Source organism: Amblyraja radiata, chromosome 8 (genome assembly GCF_010909765.2).
Source record: "Amblyraja radiata isolate CabotCenter1 chromosome 8, sAmbRad1.1.pri, whole genome shotgun sequence".
NCBI classification, from domain to species: Eukaryota; Metazoa; Chordata; class Chondrichthyes; order Rajiformes; family Rajidae; genus Amblyraja; species Amblyraja radiata.
The window spans coordinates 78566643-78583076 of record NC_045963.1 but is presented as its reverse complement, the minus strand read 5'-3'; the positions used below and the strand labels follow the sequence as shown (position 1 = coordinate 78583076).

Sequence of the window (16434 nt, the reverse complement as noted above, 5' to 3'; positions counted from 1 at the left end):
GTCCTAAATGGCTGACCCCTTATTCTTGAACTGTGACCCCTGGTTCTGGACTCCCCCAACATGGGGAACATTTTCCCTGCATCTAGCCTGTCTGATTCTTTAAGAATTTTATATGTTTCTATAAGATCTCCTCTCATCCTTCTAAATTCCAGTGAATACAAGCCCAGTCGACACATTCTTTCATCATATGTTGATCCCGCCATTCCGGAAATTACAACTGCAGTAGGATCTCCTTGCTCCTGAACTCGAATCCTCTTGCAATGAAGGCCAACATGCCATTAGCTTTCTTCACTGCCTGCTGCACCTGCATGCTTACTTTTAGTGACTGATGTACAAGCACACCCAGGTCTTGTTGCACCTCCCATTTTCCTAATCTGACACCGTTCAGATAATAATCTGCCTTCCTGTTCTTGCCACCAAAGTGGATAACCTCACATTTATCCACATTATACTGCATCTGCCATTCATCTGTCCACACACCCAACCTATCCAAGTCACCCTGCAGCCTCATAGCATCCTCATTGCAGCTCACACTGCCACCCAGCGTTGTGTCATCCGCAAACTTGGACAAGTCATATTTAATTCCCTCATCTAAATCGTTAATATATATTGTAAATAACTGGGATCCCAGCACCGAGCCTAGCGGCACCCCATTAGTCACTGCCTGCCATTCTGAAAAGGGCCCATTAATTCCTACTCTTTGCTTCCTGTCGGCCAACCAGTTCTCTATCTATGTCGAACAATCACTGTTCCAGGCGTACACGAACTCTATCCCCGAACTCTTAACTCCGCTACATTGACGACTAATTTTCATCCTACACTCAAATTTACTTGGACCATCTCCGACATCTCCCTACCGTTTCCAGATCTCACCGTCTCCATCACAGAAGACAGACTATTGACTGACATCTATTACAAACCTACTGACTCCCATAGCTATCTAGACTACACTTCTTCCCACCCTGCTTCCTGTAAAGACTCTATCCCATACTCCCAATTCCCCCGTCTACGCCGCATCTGCGCCCAGGATGATGTTTTCCATACCAGGTCAGCGGAGATGTCCTCATTCTTTAGGCAACGGGAGTTCCCCTTTTCCATTATAGATGAAGCTCTCACTAGTCTCCTCAGTATTTCCTGCAGCTCCGCTCTTGCTCCGTCTCCCCCCATTCACAACAAGGACAGACTCCCCCTTGTCCTCACCTTCCACCCCATCAGCCATCGCATACAGCATATAATCCTCCAACATTTTTGCCACCTCCAACGGGATCCCACCACTGGCCACATTTTCCCATCTCCACCCCTTTCTGCTTTCCGCGGAGATCGTTCCCTCCGCAACTCCCTGGTCAACTCGTCCCTTCCCACCCAAACCATCCCCATCCCAGGTACTTTCCCATGCAACTGCTGTCCCTTTACATCCCCCCTCGACTCCATCCAAGGACCCAAACAGTCTTTCCAGGTGAGGCAGAGGTTCACGCACCTCCTCCAACCTCATCTACTGTATCCGCTATTCCAGGTGTCAACTCCTGTATATCAGTGAGACCAAGAGCAGGCTCGGCGATCGTTTCACTCAGTCCGCCTTAACCTACCTGATCTACCGGTTGCTCAACACTTTAACTCCCCCTCCCATTCCCAATCTGACCTTTCTGTCCTGGGCCTCCTCCATTGTCAGAGTGAGGCCCAGCGCAAATTGGAGGAACAGCACCTCATATTTTGCTTGATTTCCCCATTGTAAATCCATTCTCACTGTGACCGATCATAAATCCATGCTCACTGTGACCGATCGTAAATCCATGCTGACTGTGACCGATCATAAATCCATGCTGACTTTGACTGATTGACAATGTCAATACTAGACAGTATTGCTTGTGTTATGGAAAGGGATTCAAATCCCTGACTTGATTGCAGTGACACTGGGTCACAGACCTAATGAAGCAAATGCCTCATGAATGACTCCCACCTCCCCACTGAATCTTTGATATGACTGGAACTTGGAAACCTTGCGTCCCTTTTGATAATTTTCTTTCTTATAATAGATGGAGTTACTGAATCGACTTGATACTGTTTCGGTGCGAGGATTCCTCACGGCAACTCGCCTTTTACTTTGTGAACATGCTGAGAAACTCTCTGCTGCCCTTATTCTAAAAAACTACCACACCAAGCTTCCTGACATCGTAAATGCAGCGATTAATTCTGCTCTGGGTAAGCAGAAAAAGAGTGTTTCACAGAACCTGACAGCAGCGGATGTTTTCTTCAGAGAGGTACAAGCTTCATTTTCTGTGCGAGAAGTACTGAATTTACTTTGAGATAATGCAAATGTTATTTCTAATATTGAATGGAAAGCTGAGCTGAAGGAGGATGTAGTACAAAAGGCAGCATTGCTGCAACTGGAGTCTGAGACACACAGCAGAGATTTGTAGTCCAAGCATTCATTTCTACAAATGCTGATAAAATGGAAAAGAGAGCAACATGGCTTTAGGCTAATTACTTGGTTCATGCTGGGATTGACTCTATTTTTCCCAGTCAGCGCCCATTGCTTATTTCCTCTTTTCTGCTCTCACACTTCTAAATATTTATATTTTATAATTTGAGATTGGTCTTGCCAGAATAACGACTGGCTTGTACTGGCTTTGAAAAATTCACAGACCTTTTTGCTCAGCCACCACTGAAGCTGAGCCAATGTGAATCATAAACAGCAACTGAACGGCAGAGATATAATTTAAACACTGGCGGAACTTGGGGCAGTCAATAGAAGCGTCTTGAGAACAGTCAGTGTTACTGTCGAGTCAAGTTTATTCGTCACATACACATACGAGATGTGCAGTGAAATGAAAGTGGCAATGCTCGCGGACTTTGTGCAAAAAGACAAACAAACAAACAACCAAACTAATTATAAACACAATCATAAACACACGCATATTCTTTTACATATTAAATATTGGAAGGAAAAACGTTCAGTAAAGTTAGTCCCTGGTCTAACTGTCAAAGAAGTATTGAAGGTACCATCGTGTATGAAGGTAGACAAATCTCCAGGGCCTGATCAGATATATCCGAGGGCATTGTGGGAAACGAGAGAGGAAATTGTAGGAGCCGTAGTTGAAATTTACGATTAGTCCTTAAATACAGGGGAGGTGCCGGAAGACCGGAGGAGGCAAATGTTGTGTCTCTATTCAAGAAGGGCTGCAGGGAAAATGCTGGGAACTATAGGCCGGTGAGCTTAACATCTGTAGTTGGAAAGTTACTAGAGAGTATTCTGAGGAATAGGTTATACAGGCATTTGGATGGGCAAGGTCTGATTAGGGATAGTCAGCATGGTTTTGTACGTGGGAGGTCGTGTCTCACAAATCCGATTGATTTTTTTGAAGACGTGGCCAAAAGGGTCGATGAGAGAAAAGCTGTAGATGTTGTATACATGGATTTCATTAAGGCGTTTGACAAGGTTCCACATGGTAGGCTACTCTGGAAGATTGAATTGAATCCTTTATTTGTCATTCAGACCTTTCGGTCTGAACGAAATGTTGTTGCCTGCAGCCATACATGTAATAATAACAACACACAATAAACACAAATTAACATCCACCACAGTGAGTTCACCAAGCACCTCCTCACTGTGATGGAGGCAAAAGTCTTAGAGTTACTGTCTCTTCCCTCCTCTTCTCCTTCTGCGCTGAGGCGATACCCCACCGGGCGATGGTAAGTCAGTCCCGCGGTTCAAGCTCCGCGGCCCGGGGGTGGTCGAAGCTGCTGCCCTCCAGTCCAGCAGACGCAGCTGTTGCCACGGGAGCTCCGGAAAACAGGCACCAGCCTGTGCCCTGCGAGCTCCCGACTATGTCGTCCACTGGCCCGCGGCCAAGCCCCGGATTCAGGTCGCTGCCGCCAGAACGCCGTACTCAGCCACCGGAGCACCGTCTCCGCCCCGCACCGGGCCGCCCACACGGCAGCGTCTCAGCCACGCACCGGGCTGCCCCCACGGGAGCACCTTCCAGCCGGGAGCCGGTCCGCCCACACCGGAGCACCTTCCAGCCGGGACCCAGGCTGCCCTCACCGGAGCGCCTTCCAGCCGGTAGCCGCGCCGCCCGCACGGGAGTTTCTCAGACCCGCGCTGTCCGCCCTCACCGGAGCGCCGAGTCGTGCCGCAGCTCGAAGACGGCCAGCCTCGCTGGCTCTACCTCCGGATCTTCGAGGTTGGTTGCAGGTTGGAGGCCGCCAGCTCCGCCATTAGGCATCAGCTCAGGCGGGGGAAGAGAAGGGGGATACGACAAAAAAGTTGCATTCCCCCGAAGGGAGAGACAGAAAGCCCTGTTTCACCCCCCCCCCCCCCCCCCCCCCCCCACACACATAACACCACCTAATAACCAAAAATGTAACTGAACTAGACAAAAAAAACAACACAAAAAAGTAAAAACAGACAGACTGCAGGCGAGCCGCAGCCGTTTCACAGCGCCGCCACTTCCGGATCGCATGGGATCCAAGGAGAGATAGCTGAATGAATTGGCTTCATGGAAGAAAACAGAGGGTGATGGTGGAAGGTTGCTACTCGGACTGGAGGCCTGTGACGGCCCGTTACTGTTTGTCATTTGGGTGAGAACATACAGGGCAAGATTAGCAAGTTTGCTGATGATACCAAAGTGGGTGGTTTTGCAGACAGTGAAAGATTGCAGCAGGATCTTGATCGATTGGCCAGGTGGGTTGAGGAATTTAATACAGAGGTCGTGCATTTTAATATTGAGGTCTTGCATTTTGTAACAAGGGCAGGACCTACACGGTGAATGGTGTAGTGTGGAGAGTGTTGTCGAGCAGAGGGATCTAGGAGTGGAGGTTCATGGCTCCTTGAAGGTGGAATCGCAGGTAGATAAGGTGGTCAAAAAGACTTTTGGCACTTTGGCCTTCATCAGTCAGAATATTGAGTATAGAAGTTGGGAGGTCATGTTGCAGTTGTATAAGACATTGGTGAGACCGCATTTAGAGTATTGTGTTCAATTCTGGGCACCATATTATAGGAAAGATATTGTCAAGCTTGAATGTGTTCAGAGAAGATTTGCGAGGCTGTTGCCAGGACTAGAGGGTGTGAGCTATAGGGAGAGGTTGAGTAGGCTGGGTCTCTATTCCTTGGAGCGCAGGAGGATGAGGGTTGATCTTATAGAGGTGGATAAGATTAGAGGCGGAATAGATCGGGTAGATGCACAGAGTCTCTTGCCTATTGTAGGGGATTCAAGGACCAGAGGACATTGGTTTAAGGAGAAGGGGAAAAGATTTAATAGTAATCTGAAGGGTAACCTTTTCACACGAAGGGTGGTGGGTGTATGGAACAAGTTGTCGGAGGAGGTAGTTGAGGCTGGGACTATTCCAATGTTAAAGAAACAGTTAAGACAGGTACATGGATAGGACAAGTTTGGAGGGATAAGGACCAAACTACACCAGGTGGGACTAGTGTAGCTGGGACAATTTGGCCAGTGTGGGAAAGTTGGGCTGATGGGGCTGTTTCCACGCTGTATCTCTCTATGACTGGCAACTGAGGGTAGATTCAAATTCAGATTCAATCTTTAGTGTCATTGTGCAGTGTATAGTACAGAGACAACGAAATGCAGTTAGCATCGGCCCAGAAGAGCGAACATAGAATAATGAGCAATAAATATATATACGTACATACAGTAGTAGTAGTAGTGCAATTTTTCTGGGGGATGGAGTGTCCGGGGTGGGGGGCGGGGGGTGACTGGCAATCACCTAGGTGCAGAGTTAAGTAATGTAACAGCCGCAGGGAAGAAGCTGTTCCTGGACCTGCTGGTCCGGCAACGGAGAGACCTGTAGCACCTCCCGGATGGGAGGAGGGTAAACAGACTGTGGCTGGGGTGTGGGGCTGACGTGTAATATTCGGGGTGCATCAAGTTAGTTGTTTGATAGATCTTTTCCAAATCAGCACCAAAACGTAGCTGTGGTTAGCACGTGGAATGGTGATGGCAAGAGGCCAAAACAAGATAACTTCCCTCAGTCCATTCAATGAAGTTCGTAGCCCAGTTCAGCGGCAGTGTTGTGACTCACCGAGTGTGGGACATTGACAGGGCAGGTGCCCAGGCAGTCGGGTAGGTGTTGCTGCTCAGGTAGAGAGAAAGCCTATGGCCAGAAAATATTTGCCCTACAATGTTCCTGCTGTCTAGCTAAGAGCTTACATTTAAAGAAGAGCTCTTTTTTTTAAAGTCTTCTCAACTGAAACAAAGAAAATACATATTTGCTGTACTTTGATACCAGGCAGGTCAGTTACCCTCTCCATAAATGCATTTTTAAAGGGGGCTTGCATTTTATTGTAGGTGCAGTCCTATAATGTACTTTTGTTGCACAGGTCTCCCAGATCGATACAGCATTTGAATCGTTGTTGGAGGTAGAAGAAAACGTTTTGGAGGAGAACAATCCCGTCTCCCTGGAGTGGGCTCAAGTAGCTGTCAATGTTAACAATATCCTGAAGGTACAGCATTCTCACAATCTGAATGTTTTAAACAGCCAGTTTCCTAAACAATATTGTGTTGGAAGCCCGGGGGGATGGGGAAGAGATTCAGTTTTGTGATGTGATTGGAGACAAGGCTGTGAAGGAAGACTTGGGTTTAACAAGACCATCTTCAGCCAAGAATTAACCCCAGGTTTATGTAGAGCTGGGAATTGGATGTATGTGAGAGTGCTCATGTGTCACTGCATTTTTTGTGGCGGCTCGTGCCACTGGGGTAGATTATCTGTGTGCTGGAGAATGAACTGTTCTGCAGAAGAACATAATATAATTCTGCTTGAACGTTCTTTCCTTGGCACTGTGCCTCCCTCTCCCCTGCTGAAATGTTTTTGTGTTAGATGATCGGTAAGCCTGCACATTAGGGTCAGTACGCTGGTGTATCATCTATCTGCTACACAGCTGGTGTGCCAGCATATGTGAGGATGTGGCTGGGAAGGCGTCCACTGAAATGGCTTCTTTAGCAGTTATAAGTTATTAGTTATATTGGGAAGCAAGAACTTAAAAACTCCCATTTCAGTTTAGAATATCTCACTGTACACTTGTAAATAGTCTTATTTTCACATCAGCTTGTTCGGAGCTGTTCCTATTTCGAAGCCTCCTAAAGCTAAAGCTTGCTTTTGGTGTGGCCTATACCTTGTTGAGAGGCAATCACTGCATTAGCTGTGTGATTATTGAATGGCTGCAGCCAGAAAAGATGGAAAAATATTGAAAGTTCCATTTATAGCCTGGAATTTTTAGCTGGACTAATTCAAGATAACCTAAAAGCTAGTTAATATATGATGATAGACACAAAAGGCTGGAGTAACTCAGCAGGACAGGCAGCATCTCTGGAGAGAAGGAATGGGTGACATTTTGGGTCACGACCCTTCTTCTGTAGAAGGTCTTGACCCGAAACGTCACCCATTCCTAGAAGCTGCCTGACCCGCTGAGTTACTCCAGCCTTTTGTGTCGCTTTGGTTTAAACGAGCATCTGCAGTTCCTTCCTACTAATTTAATAGGTAACCTGTGTAAGAATTTGTCACACTGCTTGTCAGCTGTAAGTCTAGGCTGTGATGACAGTATATGGGATGCTAGTCGTAACGTAGTTGGAGACATGAATCAATGGGCAAAACCCTACGCACACTCTAACTCTCCTCTTGCTGTTATGTACGGTGCCCAAGAATGGCCCGGAACTTCCAATGTTTAAGATATTATATTGAAGCAACTAAATAAGTTGGAAAAGTGCTAGATGAATAAAATGGAAATATATCGCATCCTAGGCCCAAGCAGCAGAATTCCTGCTGTCTCGTGTCTAAGAGGTACTGAGCCTGGGTAGACACTTGAGTAACACAACTTAATCTGATGTGCAGGATACGTTGCATGCAGCAGTGCACCATCGACACAACAAGAGTTCATTGTACAAGTCAGAAGAGGATGCAGAACGGGAGCCCGAGTACATTCCTTGGACAGGTGAGATGGGATGTATTGTTGAATGAATAATTGAGCAGGCTTAGGATCGAGTGGGTTTAGAACATACCATGTTCTATTGCAAATAAAAACAGGGAATGCTGGAAACATTCACTAGGTCAGGTAGCATCTGTGAAAAGAGAATCAGAATGTTTCAAGTTGAAGACTTTGTCAGAACTGGAAAACAAAATGTCAGCTGGTTTCAAGTTGAAGGACATCAGACCAAGGAATGTTGCTGTTAAGATGAAACTAGGTTTGGGATTGGTTTATTATTATCATGTGTACTGAGATAAAGTGAAAAGCTTTGTTTATGTTATCCGGTCAAATCATAGTTAACGTGAGCAGAATCAAACCAAACGCGAAAAATACCAGAGTACTGAATGTAGTATTACAGCATTTTAATGTTATGGTTGCAGAGGAAAAGTGCAAGAATTGCCATAAGGTAGGTTGGAAGATCGGGACTACAGCATAGTTTATGGCAGGACTGTTAACTAGCCTAACAGTGGGGAAGAAGCTGTTCCTGAGTCTGGTGGTATGTGTTGTCAAGCATTTGTATAATCTGCCCGATTGGAGAGGGGGAGAAGAGGGAATGACTGGGGTGAAAAGATTTGCTTTATGGATTAATTAGGTCATTAAGCTAATGGGAGCAGTTAGACTGAACACAAATTAAGCAGGTGGGATGAAAACACATAGGGACAAAGTCGAATACACAAGGATGTTATTATTACTATTACCACAACTTCCTTCCTGAGCGTTCCTGATGACTACACCTGTGGGAAATGTGTCCAGTTGCAGCTCTTGACTCAGTTCCCAGGGTCATCCATTTTTAAAGGGCTTGCAGGAAAAGTAACATCAGCTTGTGCAGTGTGATGCCTGAGTTGACATTGACCTCCCTCCCTCCCTCTCTTTGCGTCTGGGGTAAGCATCATCATGGATGAGTTCAGAGTACGTCTGTCCTTGTTCAGGATGAGGTAATGGTGCATTGGGCAGGAGGAGGAATCTGACTTAATTAGAGTTGAGATTAATTGATTTATTGATTTATTTAGCAAATTGTGTTGTGGAATACATAATGGAAACAATAATGGCAACTTTCTAAAAGGAAATTGACCATGTGGTGAATCTCTGGAACTCTCTGCCACAGAGGGTAGTTGAGGCCAGTTCATTGGCTATATTTAAGAGGGAGTTAGATGTGTCCCTTGTGGCTAAAGGGATCAGGGGGTATGGAGAGAAGGCAGGTACGGGATACTGAGTTGGATGATCTGCCATGATCATATTGAATGGCTGTGCAGGCCCGAAGGGCCGAATGGCCTACTCCTGCACCTATTTTCTATGTATCTATGTATGTCTTGAACTGAGGAAAACATTGCAGTTTTTTGTGGAAGGAAGAGCAGGGAAGTGTCTTGAGGGATTTACCAAAAAACTAACACAGACATGAGGATGGGGTAAATCACCCCCAGACATCCTACCCTTGCAAAGGGTAAATATATTTTTTAAATTTGAGATTAACAGGAATAATTGAAATGACGATCTTCATCTTGTCACTCATTGTAATGTTCACAATTTATTATTTAAAGCTTCTAGTGGTCCATCTGGTGTGAGGAATGTGATTGTAAGGCAGACTGATATCGTGCTGAATAAAGTATATCCACAAGTTGACAGCTCCTTACGTAATACCCTCCTGGATCAACTGGTAGTGCTGCTCGACTTCTATCTGGATGGCTATGTTTGTCAACTCAAGTCAGTGGACAGACCATCACAGCAGGATAGATACAATACCCTGGACTTGGAATACACCCAGAAACGTTCACAACTTCTCGCACAATTACGTATGTACACCAATCCAATTTTACAATTTTATCTATCAAACGTTTACAGAAGAGAATTCAGCAAACTCCTCTACTTTCTTCAACTCTTAGAAATTAGTATTTAAGCTACCGTTAAAGAACATTTTTTTAATCTTAAAATTATTTCCTCGGCTGGTAGAAAGATAAATAGAAATTAGTTTTTCTTGTATAAAAACCAATGGTTTACTCCCGTAACCTTTCTGGAATACATACTGTTAAAAATTAGGATAGGAGAAGAATTAGGCTATTCGGCCCATCATGTCCACTCTGCCATTCAATCATGGCTGATCTATCTTTCCCTCTCAACCCCATTCTCCTGCCTTCTCCCCATAACCCCTGACACAAGTATTAATCAAGAATCGTATCTATCTCTGCCTTAAAAATATCCATTGACTTGGCATCCACAGGTTTCTGTGGCAATGAATTCCATAGTCAATTCTGACTAGAGATATTCTCCCTCATCTTCCTAAAGGAATTTCCTTTAATTCTGAGACTATGACCTCTGGTCCTAGACTCTTCCCACCAGTGGAATCATCCTCCACTGGTGGGAAGAGTCTAGGACCAGAGGTCATAGTCTCAGAATCCACTCTACAGTGTGGAAACAGGCCCTAAGGCCCAACTTGCCGGCCAACATGCCCCATCTACGCTAGTCCAACCTGCCCGCACTTGGCCCATGACCCTCCATAAGAGAGAATGCTAGTCACTAAATATTTTAAATGTTGTAATAGTTTATATAAAATGAAATATTGGCACTCAGCTTGTTGTTTCAGCCCCAGATATAGAAGGATGACAAGTCCCGTCCTCCTAACTAGAGCAGATTGCTCAGTGCTTGGCAAGCCAGTTTGCCCCTAATGTGTAACTGGTTTCCTGCAGTAAAAGTACTTTTGGTACCTTTTGAAATCATTGCGGATGGGAATTATTTGCCTGAGGAAATACTGCCATTGTTTATGCTTTTAGTTTCTCTCAAGCAACACCAGCTGACCGCTTCCCTGGCAGAGAAATATTGTGACTTTGACATTCTGATTCAACTTTGTGAACAAACTGACAACCAGGCAAGACTACAGCACTACCTAAACCAGTTTGCAGATCAGGTGAGACCTTTCTAACTTCCTGTTCTGCTATGGATTTCAAACCCATATATCTATAGCTTTAAATTGAACATTTTAAAAAAATGAAATCAGAAGAGATTGGAGCATAAAAAGGCCATTCAGCATCTATGGAGCGAAGGAAATTGGCAACGTTTAGGGCTGAAACGTTGCCTATTTCCTTCGCTCCATAGATGCTGCAGCACCCGTTGAGTTTCTCCAGCATTTTTGTCTACCTTCTGAAAAAGCAGCTGGATGGATTTGGAGCTTCAAGGTGAGCGCACTGACACCTGGGCTGCCAACTACAAATGTTCTTCATGGTTTATTTCTTGACACAAGCAAGTATAATACTTTGTTTCAAGTACTTCAAGGGGAGTAACTGATGAAGGTCTTTTAATTGAATAGAACTTTTCCGACTTCCTGTTTCGCTGGTACATGGAAAAGGGAAAAAGAGGGAAGCTGCTGTGCCCGCCAGTGGCCCAACATGCCCAGCTGGCTCATTTCCTGCAGTCGCACCAACACCTCAGCTGGCTGCATGAGATCAACATCCACAACTTTGATAAGGTAATGGTCCTGCCTAATGTTAACTGCACTTGCCCACTGCTCAATGAGTAGACTCGAAACAAAGCAAAATGTTAAGAGAGGCAGGAGATGAAAGTCTCAATGGAAACGTTGATGTTTAGTTGTAAGCCCTGGTCTTTAATCTGGTTCATGTTTAACCATGTGTTGTTGCAGGTGAAGTCAGCATTCAACACCTGTCTATTTTTGCCTTGAGACTGTTCTTAGGGGCCTTGTGACCAGTGGAGAATTAGCCCTTGGGGATCATACATCCATTGGGGGGGGGGGGGGGTATGGAGTCAGATACTAGTGTACACATTGGAGTGTGGAGACAGATACTAGTATACACATTGGGGAAGTGTGGAGACAGATACTAGTGTACACATGGGGGAGTGTGGACATGGGTACTAGTGTACACATTAGGGGAGTGTGGAGACAGATACTAGTGTACACATTGGGGGAGTCTGGTGACGGATACTAGTGTACACATGGGGGAGTGTGGATATGGATACGACTAGTGTTGAGGTTTACATCCAAGATGTAACTAGATTTGCTGTTTTATGATGTGCTGTACACATTACATAATTTCAATACAAAATTCTGTGTCCACTGTCAAGCAAGTATACTGAGTTGTTGGGCCTCACCTTTAACCCCAGCCTTTGCACTGTGTTAGTGAAACCATGGGGGAACTGGGAAGAAAACAATACCAGGCTCTTGAGCAGGGGCATATTTTTGTACCCATGCAATTAATTTTCAATTGTTACAGGCTCATCAAACATTACTGAATCTTGCTAACATGGAGTTACGATACTTTGCAAAGAAAAAAACTCTCTTGAGCCTCAGTAAACTCTCTGCATTTGCTTCTGATCTCCCTGAGGACCGTCTGCGTGAGAAGATGGAGGGTAATTTCTGAATAATCTCTTAAGTTGCTATTAAAGCATGATGCTGTCGGTGCTGGAAATATGAAATACAGAAAATGCTGAAAATACATCAGCTCAAGGTTCCGCATGTTGGGCTGCTCTGGAAGGTTAGATCGCATGAGATCCAAGGAGCGATAGCTGAATGGATAGAAAATTGGCTTCATGGAAGGAAGCAGAGGGTGATGGTGGAAGGTTGCTTCTCGGACTGGAGGCCTGTGACTAGTGGTGTGCCACAGGGTTCGGTGTTGGGCCCGTTAATGTTTGTCATCTATATCGATGATTTGGATGAGAACATATAGGGCAAGATTAGCAAGTTTGCTGATGATACAAAAGTTAGTGGTTTTTGTTGTGAAAAATTGCAGCAGGATCTTGATCAATTGGCCAGGTGGGCTGAGGAATGGCTGATGGAATTGAATGCAGAAAAATGTGAGGTGTTACATTTTCGGATGTCGAATAAGGGTAGGACCTACAGAGTGAATGGTAGGGCTCTGGGTAGTGTTATAGAGCAGAGGGATCTAGGAGTGCAGGTGCATTGATCCCTGAAGGTGGAGTTACAGGTAGATTGGGTTGTCAAAAAGGCTTTTGGCACATTGGCCTTCAACAGTTTTTGGGACATTGGTCTTCATCAGCCAGAGTATTGAGTATAGAAGTTGGGAGGTCATGTTGCAGTTGTATAAGATGTTGATGAGGTCGCTTTTAGAGTATTGTGTTCAGTTCTGGGCACCATCTTGGGACTCTCCCAATGTTCCTGATGTTGGGGGAGTCCAGAACCAGGGGTCACAGTTTAAGAATAAGGGGTAGGCCGTTTAGGACTGAGATGAGGAAAACCTTTTTCACCCAGAGAGTTGTGAATCTGTGGAATTCTATGCCACAGAAGGCTGTGGGGGGGGGGGGCAATTCACTGGATGTTTTCAAGATGGAGTTAGATTTAGCTCTTAGGGCTAAAGGGATATGGGGAAAAAGCAGGAACGGGGTACTGATTTTGGATGATCAGCCATGATCATATTGAATGGCTCGAAGGGCCGAATGGCATACTCCTGCACCTATTTTTCTATGTTTCTATGGGAAAGAGTTTGTCAAGCTGGAAAGGGTACAGAGAAGCTTTACGAGGATGTTGCCAGGACTAGAGGGTCTGTTGTAAGCTGAGGTTGAGTAAGCTGGGACTCTATTCCTTGGAGCGCAGGAGGATGAGGGGAGGTCTTTTAGAGGTGTATAAAATCATGAGAGGAATAGGTCGGGTAGACGCACAGAATCTCTTGCCCAGAGTAGGGGAATCGACGACCAGAGGACATAGGTTTAAGGTGAAGGGGAAAAGATTTAATAGGAATCTGAGGGGTAACTTTGTCACACAAAGGGTGGTGGGTGTATGGAACAAGCTGTCAGAGGAGGTATTTGAGGCAGGGACTATACCAACATTTAAGAAGCAGTTAGACAGGCACATGGATAGGACAGGTTTGGTGGGATATGGAGCAAAAGCAGGCAGGTGGGACTAGTGTAGCTGGGACAAGTTGGGCCGAAGGGCCTGTATCCACACTGTATCACTCTGACTCAGATAACGCGTTCAGCGGCAGAATGAGTGGATGGGCTTGAAGTTGGTGGTATAGCTGAGCAAACGGGAACTCAGAGGCATGTGCGTGGAGTTGACCAAAGTTGACTGGAAAAGGACCCTGGCAGGGGTGACAGTGGTACAGCAATGGCAGGAATTTCTGGGAATAATCCGGAAGATGCAGAATCTTTTCATTCCAAAGATGAAGAAGAAAGATTCTAAGGGGAGAGTGAGGTGACCGTGTCTGACAAGGGAAGTCAAGGACAGTATATAAAACTAAAAGAGAAGGAGTATAACATAGCAAAGATTAGTGGGAAGCCAGAGGATTGGGAAGCTTTTAAAGAACAACAGAAGGTAACTAAAAAGGCAATATGGGGAGACAAGACGAAATACGGAGGTAAGCTAGCCAATAATATATAGAGGATAGCAAGAGTTTCTTCAGTTATATAAAGTAAGAAAGAGGCAAGAGTGGACGTTGGTCCGCTGGAGAATGATGCAGGAGAAATGATAATGGGAAATAATGAAATGGCAGAGGAATAACTGTTTAGCATCAGTCTTCACAGTGGAAGACACCAGCAACGTGCTTGAAATTCAAGAGTCAGGGGATGGAAGTTAGTGGAGTGGGTGTTACTAGGGAGAAGGTGCTTGGGAAGCTGAAAGGGCTGAAGGTGGATAAGTCACCTGGGCCAGATGGACTGCACCCTATGGTTCTGAAAGTGGTGGCTTTAGAGATTGTGGAGGCATTGATAGTGATATTTCAAGAATCACTAGTCGGGAGTGGTTCCAGATGATTGGAAAAATGCCAATATTAACTCGCTGCACAAGAAGGGAAGCAAAGCAGAATAGTGGGAACTATCGGCTGGCTAGTCAGACTTTGGTGGTTGGTAAGATTTTAAAGTCCATTATAAAGGATGTTATGGAGTACTTAGAAGTTCACGATAAAATAGAACATAATCAGCATGGCTTTGTGAAGCGGAGCTGGCTTGACAAATTTGCTGGAATTCTTTGAAGAAGTAAATAGCAGGACAGACAAAGGAGAGTCAGTAGATGTTGTTTACTTAGATTTTCAGAAAGCCTTTGTTGAGGTGCCACGTGTGAGGCTGCTATGGAAGATGAGAGCCCATGGTATCAAAGGACAGATACTAGCATGGATAGCAGGTTGGCTGGATAGCAGAATACAAAGAGTGGCAATAAAGGGGGCCTTTTCTTGTTGGCTGCCAGTGACTAGCGGAGTTCTGCTGGTGCCGCGACTCTTCACGTTGCATATTAATGATTTGAACGAGGGGATTCAAGATTTTGTGGCCATGTTTGCAGATTTTACAAAAATAGGTGGGAGGGGCCGTGTAGAGGAAGCAGAGACTCTGCAGAATGACTTAGACAGGTTGGGAATGTGGGCAGAGAAGTGGCAGATGGAATATAATGTAGCAAAGTGTGGAGTCATGCATTTTTAGACTCCTCTTGCAAATTAACTTTTTGGGTGAAAAAAATCAAAATTACGGTTTAATTGCACAGAAGGCAGGAAAGCTTAAATGGCCAAAGACACATTGAAGGAACAAGTGACAAAGGTTGCACTTTGTGAGTGAATGAGATCAATACGTGTGTGAAATTATTGAATTATGAGATCATCAGATGTAACGTACCTTGCGGATAAGGTGTTGTACATTAAGCTTGCGAGGGGTTTCATTGGAATGATGTAGCAAAGTAAGGTTAACGGAGCAGGGGAATATACAAAATGATGTGATATGCAAATAATGCCAACATTCAGCAGGAGGTTTTTTTTCTGAAGGAATCATCCAATTTGCGTTTGCCCTCCAGTGTAGAGCTGATCACCCTGCTTACAGTTTGAAAGACTGAAGAAGGGTCTCGACCTGAAACGTCACCATTCCATCTCTCCAGAGATGCTGCCTGACCCACTGAGTTATTCCAGCTTTTTATGTCTATCTGCAGTATGAAAGATTTCCTTTGTTTGGTTTATTCTGTATTGTGAGGCAATAGAACAAGCATTTCTGATCATGTCGGCATGGGCATCTTTGATAGGGTCATGTTGAGGTTACTGGATGTGTCAAAGAATGATTCATTTGAGTAATATGAGGACATGAGTTAACGAGACTGCACTGAATTCAGGTTTATATTTACTGCTACATCTGATTTGGGTATGTTCAATAATAGAGGTCAAAGAATATTGTGCTTTATTCTCCAAATCTGAGTACATGGCCTCCAGAGCACAAACATTTTTATCAAAAATAAAGTGAGGGCATTTTTTTTGTTGCAAGAATGGATAATAGCAAGGAGCCTTGTTCTTCTTCCATCTGCAGCCGTGAGTTATTTGCATTCATTTTGTTACAGAATTGAATGCACAAGAACGGTATCTGCTTCATCAGGATACTCTCCCAATGGAGCTGATGGAAAGAAAACAGCTCAACACTGACACCATGCCTGTGTTGTCTGCTTCACAACTGATTCATGTAAGTGCACTGGATATCAACACCACAGAGAGGGCTTTAAAATCAGTGGCCGTGCAGGATAGATTGGGGACAACAAA

The 16434-nt window shown here is 44.9% G+C and overlaps 1 protein-coding gene across 1 annotated transcript in view; it reads left to right on the top strand.

The window, feature by feature from the left end:
* The window catches only part of nup133 (nucleoporin 133), a 54079-nt gene that overhangs the window by 33096 nt on the left and 4549 nt on the right, over positions 1-16434 (top strand). Inside the window, exons 15-22 of the mRNA XM_033026289.1 lie at positions 2034-2258; positions 6335-6457; positions 7843-7942; positions 9514-9765; positions 10741-10874; positions 11274-11432; positions 12193-12328; positions 16239-16357. Coding sequence (XP_032882180.1) covers positions 2034-2258; positions 6335-6457; positions 7843-7942; positions 9514-9765; positions 10741-10874; positions 11274-11432; positions 12193-12328; positions 16239-16357 — 1248 coding nt within the window. The remainder of the gene's footprint in view (positions 1-2033; positions 2259-6334; positions 6458-7842; positions 7943-9513; positions 9766-10740; positions 10875-11273; positions 11433-12192; positions 12329-16238; positions 16358-16434) is intronic.